General features: G+C 50.4%; 5 protein-coding genes across 5 annotated transcripts; 3 read left to right on the top strand and 2 right to left on the bottom strand.

The window, feature by feature from the left end:
• Window positions 1-86: 86 nt before the first annotated feature.
• Pdw03_6064 (Endoribonuclease ysh1) lies at window positions 87-3202 on the bottom strand (the record flags this gene model as incomplete). Its single annotated transcript, XM_014683063.1, has 6 exons — window positions 87-628; window positions 685-1333; window positions 1384-2195; window positions 2265-2599; window positions 2892-2989; window positions 3050-3202. 6 exons carry the CDS (start codon window positions 3200-3202, stop codon window positions 87-89), a joined length of 2589 nt encoding a protein of 862 aa, XP_014538549.1.
• A 621-nt stretch (window positions 3203-3823) lies between these two features.
• Pdw03_6063 (Transcription initiation factor TFIID component TAF4) lies at window positions 3824-5601 on the top strand (the record flags this gene model as incomplete). The annotated part of the gene is made up of 2 exons (XM_014683062.1): window positions 3824-4907; window positions 4964-5601. The coding sequence occupies 2 exons, from the start codon at window positions 3824-3826 to the stop codon at window positions 5599-5601; spliced, it is 1722 nt and encodes a 573-aa protein (XP_014538548.1).
• A 1580-nt stretch (window positions 5602-7181) lies between these two features.
• On the top strand, window positions 7182-9447 carry Pdw03_6062 (Protein kinase (Lkh1), putative; the record flags this gene model as incomplete). The annotated part of the gene is made up of 6 exons (XM_014683061.1): window positions 7182-7976; window positions 8051-8132; window positions 8187-8534; window positions 8586-9045; window positions 9095-9182; window positions 9250-9447. The coding sequence occupies 6 exons, from the start codon at window positions 7182-7184 to the stop codon at window positions 9445-9447; spliced, it is 1971 nt and encodes a 656-aa protein (XP_014538547.1).
• An 874-nt stretch (window positions 9448-10321) lies between these two features.
• On the top strand, window positions 10322-11872 carry Pdw03_6061 (Amidase family protein, putative; the record flags this gene model as incomplete). The annotated part of the gene is made up of 1 exon (XM_014683060.1): window positions 10322-11872. The coding sequence occupies one exon, from the start codon at window positions 10322-10324 to the stop codon at window positions 11870-11872; it is 1551 nt and encodes a 516-aa protein (XP_014538546.1).
• Window positions 11873-11993: 121 nt separating this feature from the next.
• Window positions 11994-13205, bottom strand: Pdw03_6060 (Mitochondrial cation transporter, putative; the record flags this gene model as incomplete). The annotated part of the gene is made up of 4 exons (XM_014683059.1): window positions 11994-12680; window positions 12753-12847; window positions 12904-13037; window positions 13102-13205. The coding sequence occupies 4 exons, from the start codon at window positions 13203-13205 to the stop codon at window positions 11994-11996; spliced, it is 1020 nt and encodes a 339-aa protein (XP_014538545.1).
• Between the last annotated feature and the right edge of the window lie 94 nt (window positions 13206-13299).

The following is a 13299-nucleotide window of genomic DNA, read 5'->3' as shown; positions in this document are numbered from 1 at the left end:
GAAACACCGTAAAAGATGGTATTTAGAAAAGTGAAGTCAAATCATGTGAATGCTGGGATATTTCATTATTATACAAGTACATGAGATCAAGCATGAGCCTCGATGGCAGCCGCTTTCTTCCTATCCGCCAGTTCAACCCCCTTCGGCCCGATGGCAGAGCCACTAAGCGCCGTGTCCTGATGAATTGAGCTCTCCGCCCACAGTCCAGCGACAGTCTCAACGGCCCGCTCAACGACTACACGAATGCGATCTCGCAGGACAGGGTTCACGCACTCGACTTCCAGGTCCTCAAGCCACACACGGGCAATATGCTTGTCCACCCTAATCTCAATACCAGGGACAGGAACACCCATTGTAATAAGACGATCCAGCTCCGCAGCCTCAATTTCGGCAATGCGTTCTTCGTTCATCTCTTCGCCGTCTTCTTGTGGACCGAGTGCAAGATCTGCCGGGACTCGCGGGCGCTCAATGGGGCCAATGTTGTCGCCGCCAAATTGAGCCTCGAGCATCATCAGCATACGTGCAAGTCGCTCTTGGGGTCCAGACTGAGAATGAGGGTTTGGAAGTGAGGGGATTTCCACGTCGTCATCGTCATGGTGATGGTGGTGATGCTTGTTTTTGGCCGATTCTAGAACCGTCGTAGTTAGCACAAGTGAAGAGGCGAAAAAGGATAGGGTTTCGTACGCTTTACGGAGGCCGGGCTGCTTTCGACTGTGAGCAGAACAGCCATGACTGCATCTGCCACTCCGTCGTTCATCATGTTACCTTCCCATTCCAACTCGACTTCACGGGTGCGCGAGTGATGGCGAAGATACACACATCCCATGACAAGGAATGTTTGTGTTTCATCTGATGGAATCTCCTCGTCGGCGTCCTCTTGCTTTGGGATGTCGTCAGTATCCATGTTTTTCTTGCCGTTTGGCTCAGTTTTCTTGCTGTTTCCAATTTCTTCGATGGCCCCGAAAGTTCCCTCGAGGGCCCACCGGATCAAATCCATACTCGCAGAGCTGAGAGTGATATGTTGCTTGCAAGTTATCGTCGTAGTTGTCAAGCCTGCATACTCATGTAAGTCGTCAGGTGCCATCAACGACAAGTTGAACCCATTTTGAACTAGGACTCCAGCCATGAGCTGGGCATCATCATTCTCCGATGGAGGTGCAAGCTCTGCGAGCTTGCCGACAACCTTGGCAATTTTATCTTTTTTGAAAGGAATGCGAACTTCGTCGCAATTTGCTGGAGTATAGACTTTGACTTTGACCGCCTTGTCTGCGTTAAGACTAAGCAATTTCGACTTCAGTCTCATCATCTGATGTTTTTCGCCGTGGACGAGGATCTTGGGCCAGTCAGTAAAATTTCAAATAGGTTGGTGGGTGTCACACTTACCACAACTGGTGCTGCTACCTCCTCGATGAAAGTACGATTTTCAACGCCATCAACATGGGCTGCAAAACTGACCTCGTCAACAGTGCAACGGCGAGGAATCATGACCTTTTGATCCTCATCATTCACTCCGGGAACACGACCACGACCATGCCCCGTGGAAACCTTGGACATGACGGCCGGGATCTGATCAGGCTCATTGAGCAATCCCTTAGCCATAGTACCTTCAACGCTGTAACCGGTCATGACAACGCCGTTGCGATCACTTGGTGCCCACCTTTCCAGCAGCTCACGACTTGTTCCTGTCTGCAACATACCGGGGGAGGCAAGCATGACACATCCTCCGACATCATCGAAACGCTCCAAACTGCGGAGACTTCGAACAAATCGGAAATCCCATGGGCCGACACTCACGCTCTTATTGCCGCTGGCCTCGGCCTCGGCCATGCGCTGCCGGAAGAGTCGCTTTATGTTATCGTTCATGGCACCAATGTATGTTTGATACACGACCATGCATCGCCGTGCCATGTTTCCGATATAATAGATAGGAAACTTCTGAAGTTCTGGGTGGGTTTCCCAATATTCATCAAGGATAAGAAGCAGCTCTTGGGCACGACCGAGAGCGAAAACGGGCATCAGAACTCGACCTCCGCGGTTGAGAATGCTTGTGATTGACTTCATCAAAGCCGCCTCACGTTCCAATCGAGGTGGATTGGATGAAATGCCAAAGGTAGATTCCGTAATGAGAACATCGATCTTTGTGCCGCTGGGCACCGCGGCAGGAATCAAGTGTCTGTCTTCCTCGCGAGAGTAGTCTAGCCGGTTGATTAGCAATTTAATTGGTGTTTATGAAGGTCACAAGGGGTGTGATAAGGATAACTCACCTCCTGTGAACAAAGTCACAAGTCCTGCAATATCAATTTTAAACATGGCAGCTCCAAGAACATGGCCGGCGGGATACGGGGTAATACGGATGCCATTGATCGTATGCGTGGTGTAAAAGTCAATTGTTTCAATCAATGGAAGTGTTGATAAGTGATCACGCTCGGTGTATAATGTAGTGCGTTGATCGGAAGAAGAGGATGTGTTGCTGACTCGGACATTGTCTTGAATGAGCCATTTGTAGATTGCTCGTGTTGCCGGGGTCATGAAGACTCTTCCTTTGAAATTCGTCTTGCTGAGAACATAAGGGAGGGCGGAAGAATGATCAACGTGGAAACTATACAAATCACAGTGTTAGTCAAATGCGATAACCATGAACTAACGCGCTGGAGATAGCACTCGAATTCGAGACTCAAAGGGGGTACAGTGATACAAGAAATATGTGCATAACATTGAATTGTATTGGGCTTCTCATATATATGCAGGGAAATGTGTTCTTCCATTGAAGCAGCTGAGACAATAGACTGCCAGATAACTCATGTGCCTCAGATGGGTAGGTGTAGAATGATCTCCAGTCGTGCTTGCCATGGTTCCATATAGTGTGTAAATTAAACAAAAGGTGCACGTACTGGCTGATTAGAAGAACATCCACTGTGCTCAGATCGAACTCATCAAAGAAAGGAAGTGCGGAGAAGCCTTCTTTCGCCGGGTGCATGCCCGCGTCGAGCTACAGAAGCCAAGGAGGTCAGTATCTGCAACTTCATTGTTCATTTCGGCTGAGGCTTACCATAACTGTCTTGCCCTTATATTCCAGGATATGGCAACTCCGTCCAACTTCATTGCCGCCGCCAAGACAGTAGAATGCCAGTTCGTCTGATGGGTCAACGGGCTCATCGTCAACAGCCGATCCCATTGCTGAAGCTTTGCGCTTGGATGTCATGGTGTCAAGAATTAATTGGGTAAGTTGTCAGGAGAACAACAGGTTTCCTAGTATGAGTTTGAGAAGCCTAGTTGAAGGGCACTAGCACCCGCGTCGCGCACGATTAAGCCCAAGATCTCAAAATGAGCTCAGCGCAACACCCATGACTTGCGCAACAAAGGCTATATGGGATGTAGCTGCTGCAGGTATTAAAGCAGGCAGTCAACACACTGTTGACGACTGGATGTGATTTAATAGAAGAATGATCTCTTTTGCAGCAAACGAAACCTCATCTGGACACACGCAGATTTGGAGAGCTTAGTCAAGCTCAGTCACGTGCATCGCGATCCGCGATCCGCGGAGCAAAGTTCGACCACCTAGAAAGCTCCTTACCACATCACGCATCACTGTCTCCCCGAGTACTGATACCTTTGCACTTGATTCTACTTTTTTACGATCCGCGTGTCGCGTACATGGTTTGAATTCAATATTGAGATGGTCAAAGGTGGTGGAAGCTGGTGGTGCGAGCAATCCGCTCAGTTCAACGGCCACGCGTGGACCTCGATTCATCTAGGCTACGACGGCTCGGCGCAGTAGCCTATCTCATTTGAAATTCAATCTCGCTCACAATAGGCAGTCACGATGGCACAAGCTCGGCATCCACAGCAGCAGGCACCCCCGCCGCCACAATTTTCTTCTCAACCTTTCTCCCCACCTGTCTCGTCTCCATCCCCAAACTCGGTAGCATCTCCCGCGAATGGAGGCGTTGCACCTCCTCCATCTAAACGACCTCGCCTCTCTCCTCTGCCGCCTTCTCAAACCCAGTCTCCTTACGGTTCTCCAAGCTTTAACGCGGTGCAGCTACCACAAAATTCCTCTCCGATGAACGGAGCACCAATGAATATGAGCATGAACATGAACATGAACATGTCGGTAACACCTGCGCCCGTGCCTCCCGGGACCATGGGTCCTCCTTCTCGCCCAGTGGACAAAACAACAGATGCTGCTGAGCTGACAGATGTCCTAGCGTCATCTGGAATTGATGTGAGGGAAGAGGAAGCATTTCTCACACAGAGCTTTTCAGGGCAGAATGCGCAGGCGCAGCCTTCCCATCGAGGACCACAGTCCCAATACCCGCCACCTATCAACACCTCCTTCACGTCGCAAGGCTCTACCCCGGGAACTCCCTCGGCTTCAACCAGCTTCGGTGATTTGCCTCAAATTAAACCGGCGACTACGCACAGCTCGTTCACCGGTCCATCCTCTCAGGCGCATGTTCCCTTCAAAGACCCTAATGAACCGACTCGTGAGGATACCATCGCAGCAAGGCGAGCACAGTATCACATTCAAGAACCATTCTTGATCACAAAACTCCTCGAACAGAAGCTCCAGAAGCGAGGCTTTGACCTTGGTGTTCGAATCCCCTCGGAAGGCCTCTTTCATCCCGTACCTGGCCGACCACAGCCAATTGAAGTTACCGGTCCGGACGGCTCTTCTGTGGTGCGCACTGGCCAGACAATTCTCAACCAGGAAGGTGCTCCTCTCGTGGACATACTGAATCTTCTATCTATTTCCACCGAAGAACGATTCAGGGGCGTCATCGACTATGCCTCCACTCTTGCTCGAAGTCGCCGAGCCCACTCCCATGGCGTTGTTCCCAATGAGTGGAAAGATGTCGCGAAACCCCTTGGGCAGGCTACGGGGAGCACTCAAACCCCTGTGAAACGTACGATTCTGTTTATCTTGCCCACTTGACTGACTTCATACTAATGAATTTGGCAGGTCCTCATGCTACCATGGAATCCTCTACCACCAAGTCAAATGCGGCAAGATACAGAGCATTCATCCACCGAGAGAGTTCGCAAGAGGAAAGACGCGCAGCAAAGCGTGCCAAACGTAACAGTACTGCTATTCTCGATGAGGCTGGTCGAGCCGAGTCTGTAGATTCAATCGGATCTGCACCCTCGACGCCAATCGGCGAAAGGGCGCCTATGCTCGACAAAAAATCAGTGAGCAAAAAAGAAGCGAAGAAAATGCAGGACTCCAAAGCAACCGAAGCCCAACAGCATGCACAGTCTGTGGAGACGGCCCGCATGGCTTTGTCCGGGGGTGGCCGCAGTATGTTCGGTGCCAAAAAATCATACTCCTGGTTGAAGCCCGGTGGTAAATCTAGTGGATTCTCGTCTCCCTCCCGTCCGACTCCTTCTACGCCCACCGCCGGTCCTGAAAAATCCGGTGTCGGTGAATCCACCCCCAGTCAGACTCAGCGTCGTCTCGGAATATGGCGTGAAGATCAAGAGAAGGGGTTGGGTATTCAGGTCAGAGATGTTTTGTTCATGCTGGAAGCGGATGGACGGGCAACCCGCCATGTGCAGAGAGGTTACCTGAAGGACCCCAAAGAGGATCGGGATCGAAACTGATCGGGTCCTAAATGGTTGTAATCTTATTTTCTTGTGTCCCTAATTTCTTTATTGGCCCCTGGGGGCCTTATGGCTTCGGGCATCAGGAGTTTTTGCATTCTCTGCGTATGTATGGTGGCGTTGGCTGGCTTATTGGGGGTTGTCAGGTTGTCAGGCCATGATCTTTAATTCCATTCAACTGTCGGATGAGCGTACATCTTTGATTGGAGAATTGACAGACTAGAAAACTTCCTGTACCTCGTTGGATCATTCTTCTCTCTTCGCTCTTGGCTATGTTTCCATCTAGTCCTCCGTACTAGTACGGTGATAAGTATACACTTCACATTTGAATTGCCTTACTTTTAGACATCTCTTAGTCGGAAATTCATATTGGTTGCATTAATCCAGCAACCGTCATCTCACGGGGAATATATAGGCATCCTTTTTATAAATTGTCATCAGGTTTCGTTCAATCGGTATTTATTGTCATTTTCCTCAGGTTCAATACACAACCCCTTCTCTCCCAATTTTCCGTTTTCCTCTTCTAACACACCCCCCACAGCCCGTTAATGACCAACCCATCGGCTTTGAGTGCTAATATGCCTACATGCAATGGGCTTGCGTGTTTCTCAATCTAGATGCTGACTCGGTTGGAATGTCATGTGGCATACGGGAGGGGAGAGTCCTGATATTGGCGACTGCGTGGGATTTCGTGGGATTTCGTGGGAGATGCTGTGGGTTATATTGTTCGAACTACTCTTGGGGTTTGGTCTTCTTAATATTCTCCATTCCTTGTGGATTGAATTCGGCTAAGCCAGGGCTTGGACACGATGCTCCATTTCCGGTGGCGCCCCCCCCCCCCCCCCCCAAGGCCCCTCAAGGCCCCTCCAGGGCTCTAAATCCTTTTAATAATATTCATGGCTGTGTTGGAACGAGGAGATCACATCCCGCCTCTTTTCCCTAGAGGCCCATGCGCCTCTTAAGTTGAGGGTTTTCGATTTCGCATGTATTAAGCAAATCACCTATTAATATAGGTATCTGATGATTTAGAAATTTGAATTAGACCCAAAAAGACCAATTCCACCATCAACACCATTAATTAACGGTGTTTCAGACAGCGAGTTCTAATTTTACAGAAGAATCATAAGGATTAATAGGTCAAAAATGCAAAATCCCAAGTTGATCGGCAACGGGTCCCAACTCTCCGACTCTTCCATCATCACTCATCTTTGCCTCTAGGCCCTTCCCTCCCCACCTCGTTTACCACAGATGTCGCTAAGTTCCTCAATGATTTTTGCTTCACTTCCTTGTCTTCAAATTGTCGAGGAGATGCAACGCATTTGAAACAGTCTTTCCCACCTTGCCTCCCCCGACCGCCTCAGCCCGTCATCTTCACGTCTCCCCAGAGATCTCCTTCCGGACACACTTGTCAACCTCAATCTCTGTCGGCGTAGTTCCTCTCTAGTTGGCTAGTCCTGCCTGGAGATCCACGTCTCCACTGAGGAAAAGTGACGCGCGACATCAACCATCGGTCATAAATTAGACCAGTCTTCTCTCCACAACCTTCATACCGTTCGTGTGACGGGATACCTTCGTGCACAATGTCCACCCCGTCCACTGCCACTGCCACGCATCCCTCTCATCATCAGGCTTACGGATATCCTCACCACCCTTCGTATCAACCGAATAACTCCTACCCGACTTCGACCACGGCCGCAGGAACTCGCCTCGCGAACCCCTACGCTATTTCCGTCCCCTCTCCGACAACGACAACCCTTCCCTACACCCAACCTCCGAGAATTCCTCCCGCGACATCAACTCCGTCGGCTATGACCCACCAGAGTGGCTCCAGCGTGGCTCCCTCCGTTGGAGGTCGGAGAAAGAAACCAGACTGGACCGAGTTCTACAAGAATGGTCTTCCCAAGGAAGTTATTGTGATTGACGACACTCCTGGCCCAGAGCCATCCAATGACCCTCCTGTAACTACATCTGCCAGATCACCTCCTGTGGCTCCTCAGCCCGCTGGAAAAAGGCGACGGACGGGGATTGAGACCGCCTATGACTTGGGTCACTATGACCGTCCGTCATTTTCAATCAATCCCCAACATTACGGCGAGGAATCCTCTGCCACGTCCTTATCGACTGATCGAACCGCATCGTTACACACAACCGCTCCAACTTCACTTGGTTCACAGGGTAGTTCGGGGGCAAGCAATGGCGTCTACTATGAAGATGGCTCTACCGGTCAAAAGCGGAAACGCGCCACTCGGAAATCCACCCGCGACGAACAGAAGCGACGAGAGTTGGAGACTGCAGGTGATGCTTTCCTGAGCTATGTCCCACCTCCAAAGCCGCCGATTAAAGCAAAGGATGTCCCTGTGCCAGTCGTTCGTGATGTGAGTAAATAATTTTTCACCACTTTTTTTTCCAAGTAAATCCACTGACAAATTTTTTTTTTTGGCTCGAGCAGTACACCAGTTCTCAGAACAAGAAGTTTGACGATGACGATGGCCATTACATTGTCACACCCGATACGCCATTGACAGATCGATGTAAGCGAAAAGAGATATCTTGGTACCTAGTTGACTCTGCTAATTCCTTTTGAGACTCTGTGATCAAACTTCTAGGCCAAGGTACATTCGGCAAAGTTGTCGAAGCCTATGACAAGCAGCGCAAGGCTCGCTGTGCAGTCAAAATCATACGCTCGATTCAAAAGTATCGCGACGCGTCTCGAATCGAGCTACGAGTCCTATCAACGTTGGCTTCGAACGACAAAAGCAACCGCAACAAATGCATCCACCTTCGGGACTGCTTTGACTTCCGGAATCATATTTGCATTGTCACTGATCTCCTAGGACAAAGCGTGTTTGATTTCCTCAAGGGGAATGGATTCGTGCCATTCCCGAGCAGTCAGATCCAGCAGTTTGCTCGGCAGCTGTTCACAAGTGTTGCCTGTAGGTTCTCTACCACAAATAGATCTATCTATCAGACCACTGACCTATTAGTCCTTCACGACCTAAATCTTATCCATACCGACCTCAAACCCGAAAACATTCTTCTCGTCAGCAACGCCTATCAAACCTTCACTTATAACCGCACTATACCATCCTCTTCCCATGCCACAGCTCGCAACGCGCGGCAGCGGCGTGTTCTCCTCGATGGTGAAATCCGACTCATCGATTTTGGTTCGGCGACCTTTGATGATGAATATCACTCATCGGTCGTCTCTACCCGCCACTACCGGGCTCCCGAAATCATATTGAACCTGGGATGGAGCTTCCCATGTGATATCTGGAGTATTGGGTGTATCCTGGTGGAATTCTTCACCGGAGATGCCCTTTTCCAGACACATGACAACCTTGAACACCTGGCAATGATGGAATCCGTCATTGGCAATCGGATCGACACCGCTTTGGTGAAGAAAGTCATGGCGGGCCGAGGTGGTAGTCTCAACTCTGCTTCCAAGTAAATGTGGCCCCTCCAATCTTTCTGTTACAGGACCTAACTTTACCAGGTACTTCAACCGAAGCAAGATTGATTATCCCAACGCTGAAACCACCCGGGCCTCGCGGAAGTATGTACGCGCGATGAAATGTTTAACAGTAAGTGTCCCGCATCTCTCTGCCTGGTGGGGCTTCCTTCCTTTTGACTGATTTTTGTCCATCGTAGGAGTTCATCCCTACCAACACACCATTCAACCGTTCATTCCTGGATTTGCTGCAACAGATCTTTGTCTATGATCCCAAAAACCGGATCACTGCAAAGGAGGCCTTGAAGCACCCGTGGTTCAAGGAGACACTCGTTGATGATGGCACAGAGGCATATCGGATCGGCCAAGGATTGCATCGTCAAGGTCGCACCAACTAGGCTTCAGGTCTAATTTGCACAGCTACAGTAGCCAATACTCGGCTTTTTCAACGACACCAGGAGGAACTTCACCGGCGTGAACAGGATCCAGCAATGGATAGAAGGCTCATATCTTGAGGGTAATCTTTTTCTCTATCGCGAATGGGACGGAATGGTGTTTGCACTTCGGAAAATCATGATTACGATGTTTCTTTTTCTTTCTAATTTCTTTTCGGTTCCTGGGGGTTTTCACCGTTGACTCCTGCAGGTGTCACCTCAGGCAGGCTTCGACTGTCTTTGTGACACCACATGGCAGGGGCACTGGACCCTTGACCCTTGAGCAACCGGAATCGCTGCATGTATCCTTGAGGGACCTATCCCCTGATGCTCCCCGGTTTTACTTTATTTGCTTTATCTATCCTTCTATCCCATTCTTAAAGGCGCCGGTTACATGTTCTACTGCTTTTTTTATCGCCCTGTTTATGGAATCCGGCTTTGGGAGCCCTGGAGGGTAGGCTAAGTCTGGATGATTATACCATTTGATTGTTTGTGGCGTCCATTTGTTAACCGTACGGTGCGTGTGTATATATGTGTTTTTCCCTTTCGTTTCTAATCCTTCTCAGATCTGTACATGACTCTTCTGCCTTGTTCGTCTTGGTTTCTTTTGTATACATCGGAGCGGAATAACCCGATGCCGTGTCCACCGAGGGGAATCTACCTGCGCAGAAGTCACAAGCCCACTTGTTCTGTTACAATTAACATTACAAGCAATAGCAAGACTTGACTCCGTGAATCCAATTGCAGATTCATGCATGGCGTGTGTAAATTGTGTCTATCGCCATATCAACACCCGGGGAACTCAAATCCCCTTCTATCCAATCCATGACTCAACACCATGGACTCTCCAGCATGGCAAGTCGAAGAGATGACGATCACAAAACTCCATGAACTACTCCGTGTCGATCCGACCATCGGCCCGGAGCTGGTAAACCATTATCTCTCAACAATCAAACGGCAAGACGGCACCCTTAAAGCCCTCATCGGCATAAACAACGCAGCCCTAGAAACCGCCATGGAAAAAGCCACAGAAACACTCACATTCAACCAAAGAAACAGAACCTACCCACCATTACACAGCGTGCCCATAATCCTAAAAGACAACTACTGCACAACAGATCTACCAACAAGCGCAGGCGTGAAAGCCCTTCGAAACCTGCGCACAAAAGCCGATAGCGAAGTAGTCTCCCGGCTACGCGCCGCAGGAGCAATTATCCTAGCAAAAGCTAACCTCCACAAATTCGCCCTGCAGGGAATAACTCTCTCCTCGCTGGGCGGACAGACGCTGAACCCATACGACAAGACCCGCACACCGGGCGGATCCTCCGGTGGGACAGGCGCAGCGCTAGCGGCAAATTTCGGGCTCGCGGGGTGCGGGACAGACACGATGAACTCGCTGCGGTCGCCTGCGTCTGCGTGCGGGGTTGTGGGGTTCCGGCCATCGACGGGAAGAGTATCTTGTGTTGGGATTGTGCCTGTTTCCCAAAGGCAGGATATGGCTGGGCCGATGGGGAAGAGTGTTGGGGATGTGAGGATTTTGTATGAGGTTATGAAGGGGCCGGAGGAGGTGAATGGGGACTTTGTGCAAGAATCTAAAATGAAACGTGGTCGTCAAGTTCGAATCGGAGTGTTGGAGGCTTATTTCCACCCTGAAATCCAAGCCGAGGGAAGTGTTCAATCGGAGCATATCGCCGAGAACCGGATCGTGCAGGACATAATCCGGTCGAGTTTGGATTCTATCCAGGAGCAAGATGCGGATTTCAACTTAGTATCTGTTGCCCCATCGAGTCATCCAGACTGGAGTTATGGAACCCTGTTTGCGAAGGGGGATACACAGGCTTTTGAGTTTAAACATTATCTCGATGAGTTCCTACAGTCGCCATTGGTTTCATCAACACCGCACCGATCACTGAAATCTATTGCCCAGAGCGGCGAGTTCGATCTACAAGCTATGACACACGTTTTCTCAGCAGCACTGCAGGATCCTGAGACGTTTTCACTGACGAGCGAGGCGTATCGAAGCCGACTGGAATATGTTGCTGCTCTTAAAGAGTCTGTGAATCAATGTTTCGAGAGGTACGATATCGACGCGCTGGTATATCCGCACCAGAGACACCTCCCTGTAAAAATTGGCGTGAAGAAGCAGTCTGGACGGAATGGTGTCCTGGCTGCGTTGACGGGGAGGCCTGCTATTTGTATTCCAGGTAGGTGTTATGTTGAACTAATGGGGATGACAGCTGGGCGGAGCCCTCAGACTGCGTCTGCCGTGCTTGGTATTCCTATTGGGTTGGAGCTGATGGGCCGGCGTTGGGGAGACGATGAATTGCTCGAAATTGCGGAGCGGGCCGAGGGGATCCTGAAGGGTAGAGTGGCACCCGCCCCATCTTGAATGGTAGATAAGGGACAACAGTTTTCATATTTATAATCGGGACAAAGGGTCTATAGAATTCTCTAACCTGTGCAAAGACAATGTAATATATGCGCGCTGCAAAATGCCGAAGATCCAAAAATTACATTCCGCGATTGAACTCCACCATACCGAGATCACCACCACGACCGTGGAACTCCTCCTCGAGGCTATCAACACTGATAGCCTGACGAGACGGGAACGCAGCGAGCGCAAGCGGCAGCGCAAAGAGCGACGTACCCAGAATCAGCGCCAGATTAATAGGCATAACCATGCGGGGGCGGGCACGGAGCCAGTTCGTCTTCTCGAGACGAACGAGGATCAGCGGGGGTAGGACCATGATAGGTGTAGCGTTGAGGACACGGGAGATAGCCGTCTCGCCGACGGCAATGGTAGCAGCCTTCTTGCTCTTTCCAATGCTCTGAACAGGCCCAGCGTCCTCGTTGAGCTCGCGCTTGGCACGCTCAGCCTCTGACAGGACAGGGTAGATGTCAATACCCTGGCGGATTTCCTCGCCGCGCATAAGAAAGACATTCAGGGCGGAGGCGGAGGCGACGGCGGCGAAGGGGACGAGACGGGAGAGGATGAGGCGGGTGTTTGGGGAGATGCTCTTTAGGCGGGGGACGAGGGCGTTCAGACCGACAGCGACTGAGCAGGAGGCTGAGACGGCCATGAGGTATGACTTGCCGATTTGCGACAAGGAGAGGGGGGTAGATTTGTTTGCGTTTGCATTGTTGACGGCGACGTTGAGAGACTGGTTACCGATTTGCCAGAGGAGAGTTCCGGTGGTCTATATTGTAAGCATGTTGTTATTTTTTTTATTTTTCAAAACTCTGATATATGTGTGGAGAAAGGTGCTCACCTGCAATCCTGGGGTCAGCATGCCGGCTGTGACAACCAAGTTCGTGAGCACGTAGCACGACATGCGAAAGGGCAAGAAAACGGGTGTACCCGTATCTGGTCAAGTCGCGTGTTAGTCGATGGATATTTCGTGAGATTGAAGGGGCCCATACCAGGGTGCAATGTCGCATCAACCACTTTCTTCGCCGACCACAACTCCGGTGTCATGACCGGGATGCGGTTCTGCTTGTACGAAGCAATGAGGCTCTTGGCGCTTTCAAGACCGGCGGATGAAACGAACAGGGTCCTAATTTGATTGTCATGATCAGTGTGTGCTCTCAGTACGACTTGTCACTTCTCTCTGAACTTACCGAGGATCAGAAATATCGACGGCATGGCGCACGCGACCCCAATAGGTTGATAGGTTATATTGTGACGCGGGTAGGTCTCGACTGCCAGGGAGAGAGGCAGACATTTCAGTGAGTGAATGACGAGGCACAAACGACTGGAATCAGACCAAAGAGAGTGAGTGGCGCGCAAAAAAAGAGAGGGAGGGCACTCCGCTCCGC

The sequence above is a fragment of the Penicillium digitatum genome, chromosome 6, assembly GCF_016767815.1.
Source record: "Penicillium digitatum chromosome 6, complete sequence".
Lineage (NCBI taxonomy): Eukaryota > Fungi > Ascomycota > Eurotiomycetes > Eurotiales > Aspergillaceae > Penicillium > Penicillium digitatum.
The sequence above is the reverse complement of the archived record's forward strand: the minus strand, read 5'-3'. Positions and strand labels throughout refer to the sequence as shown.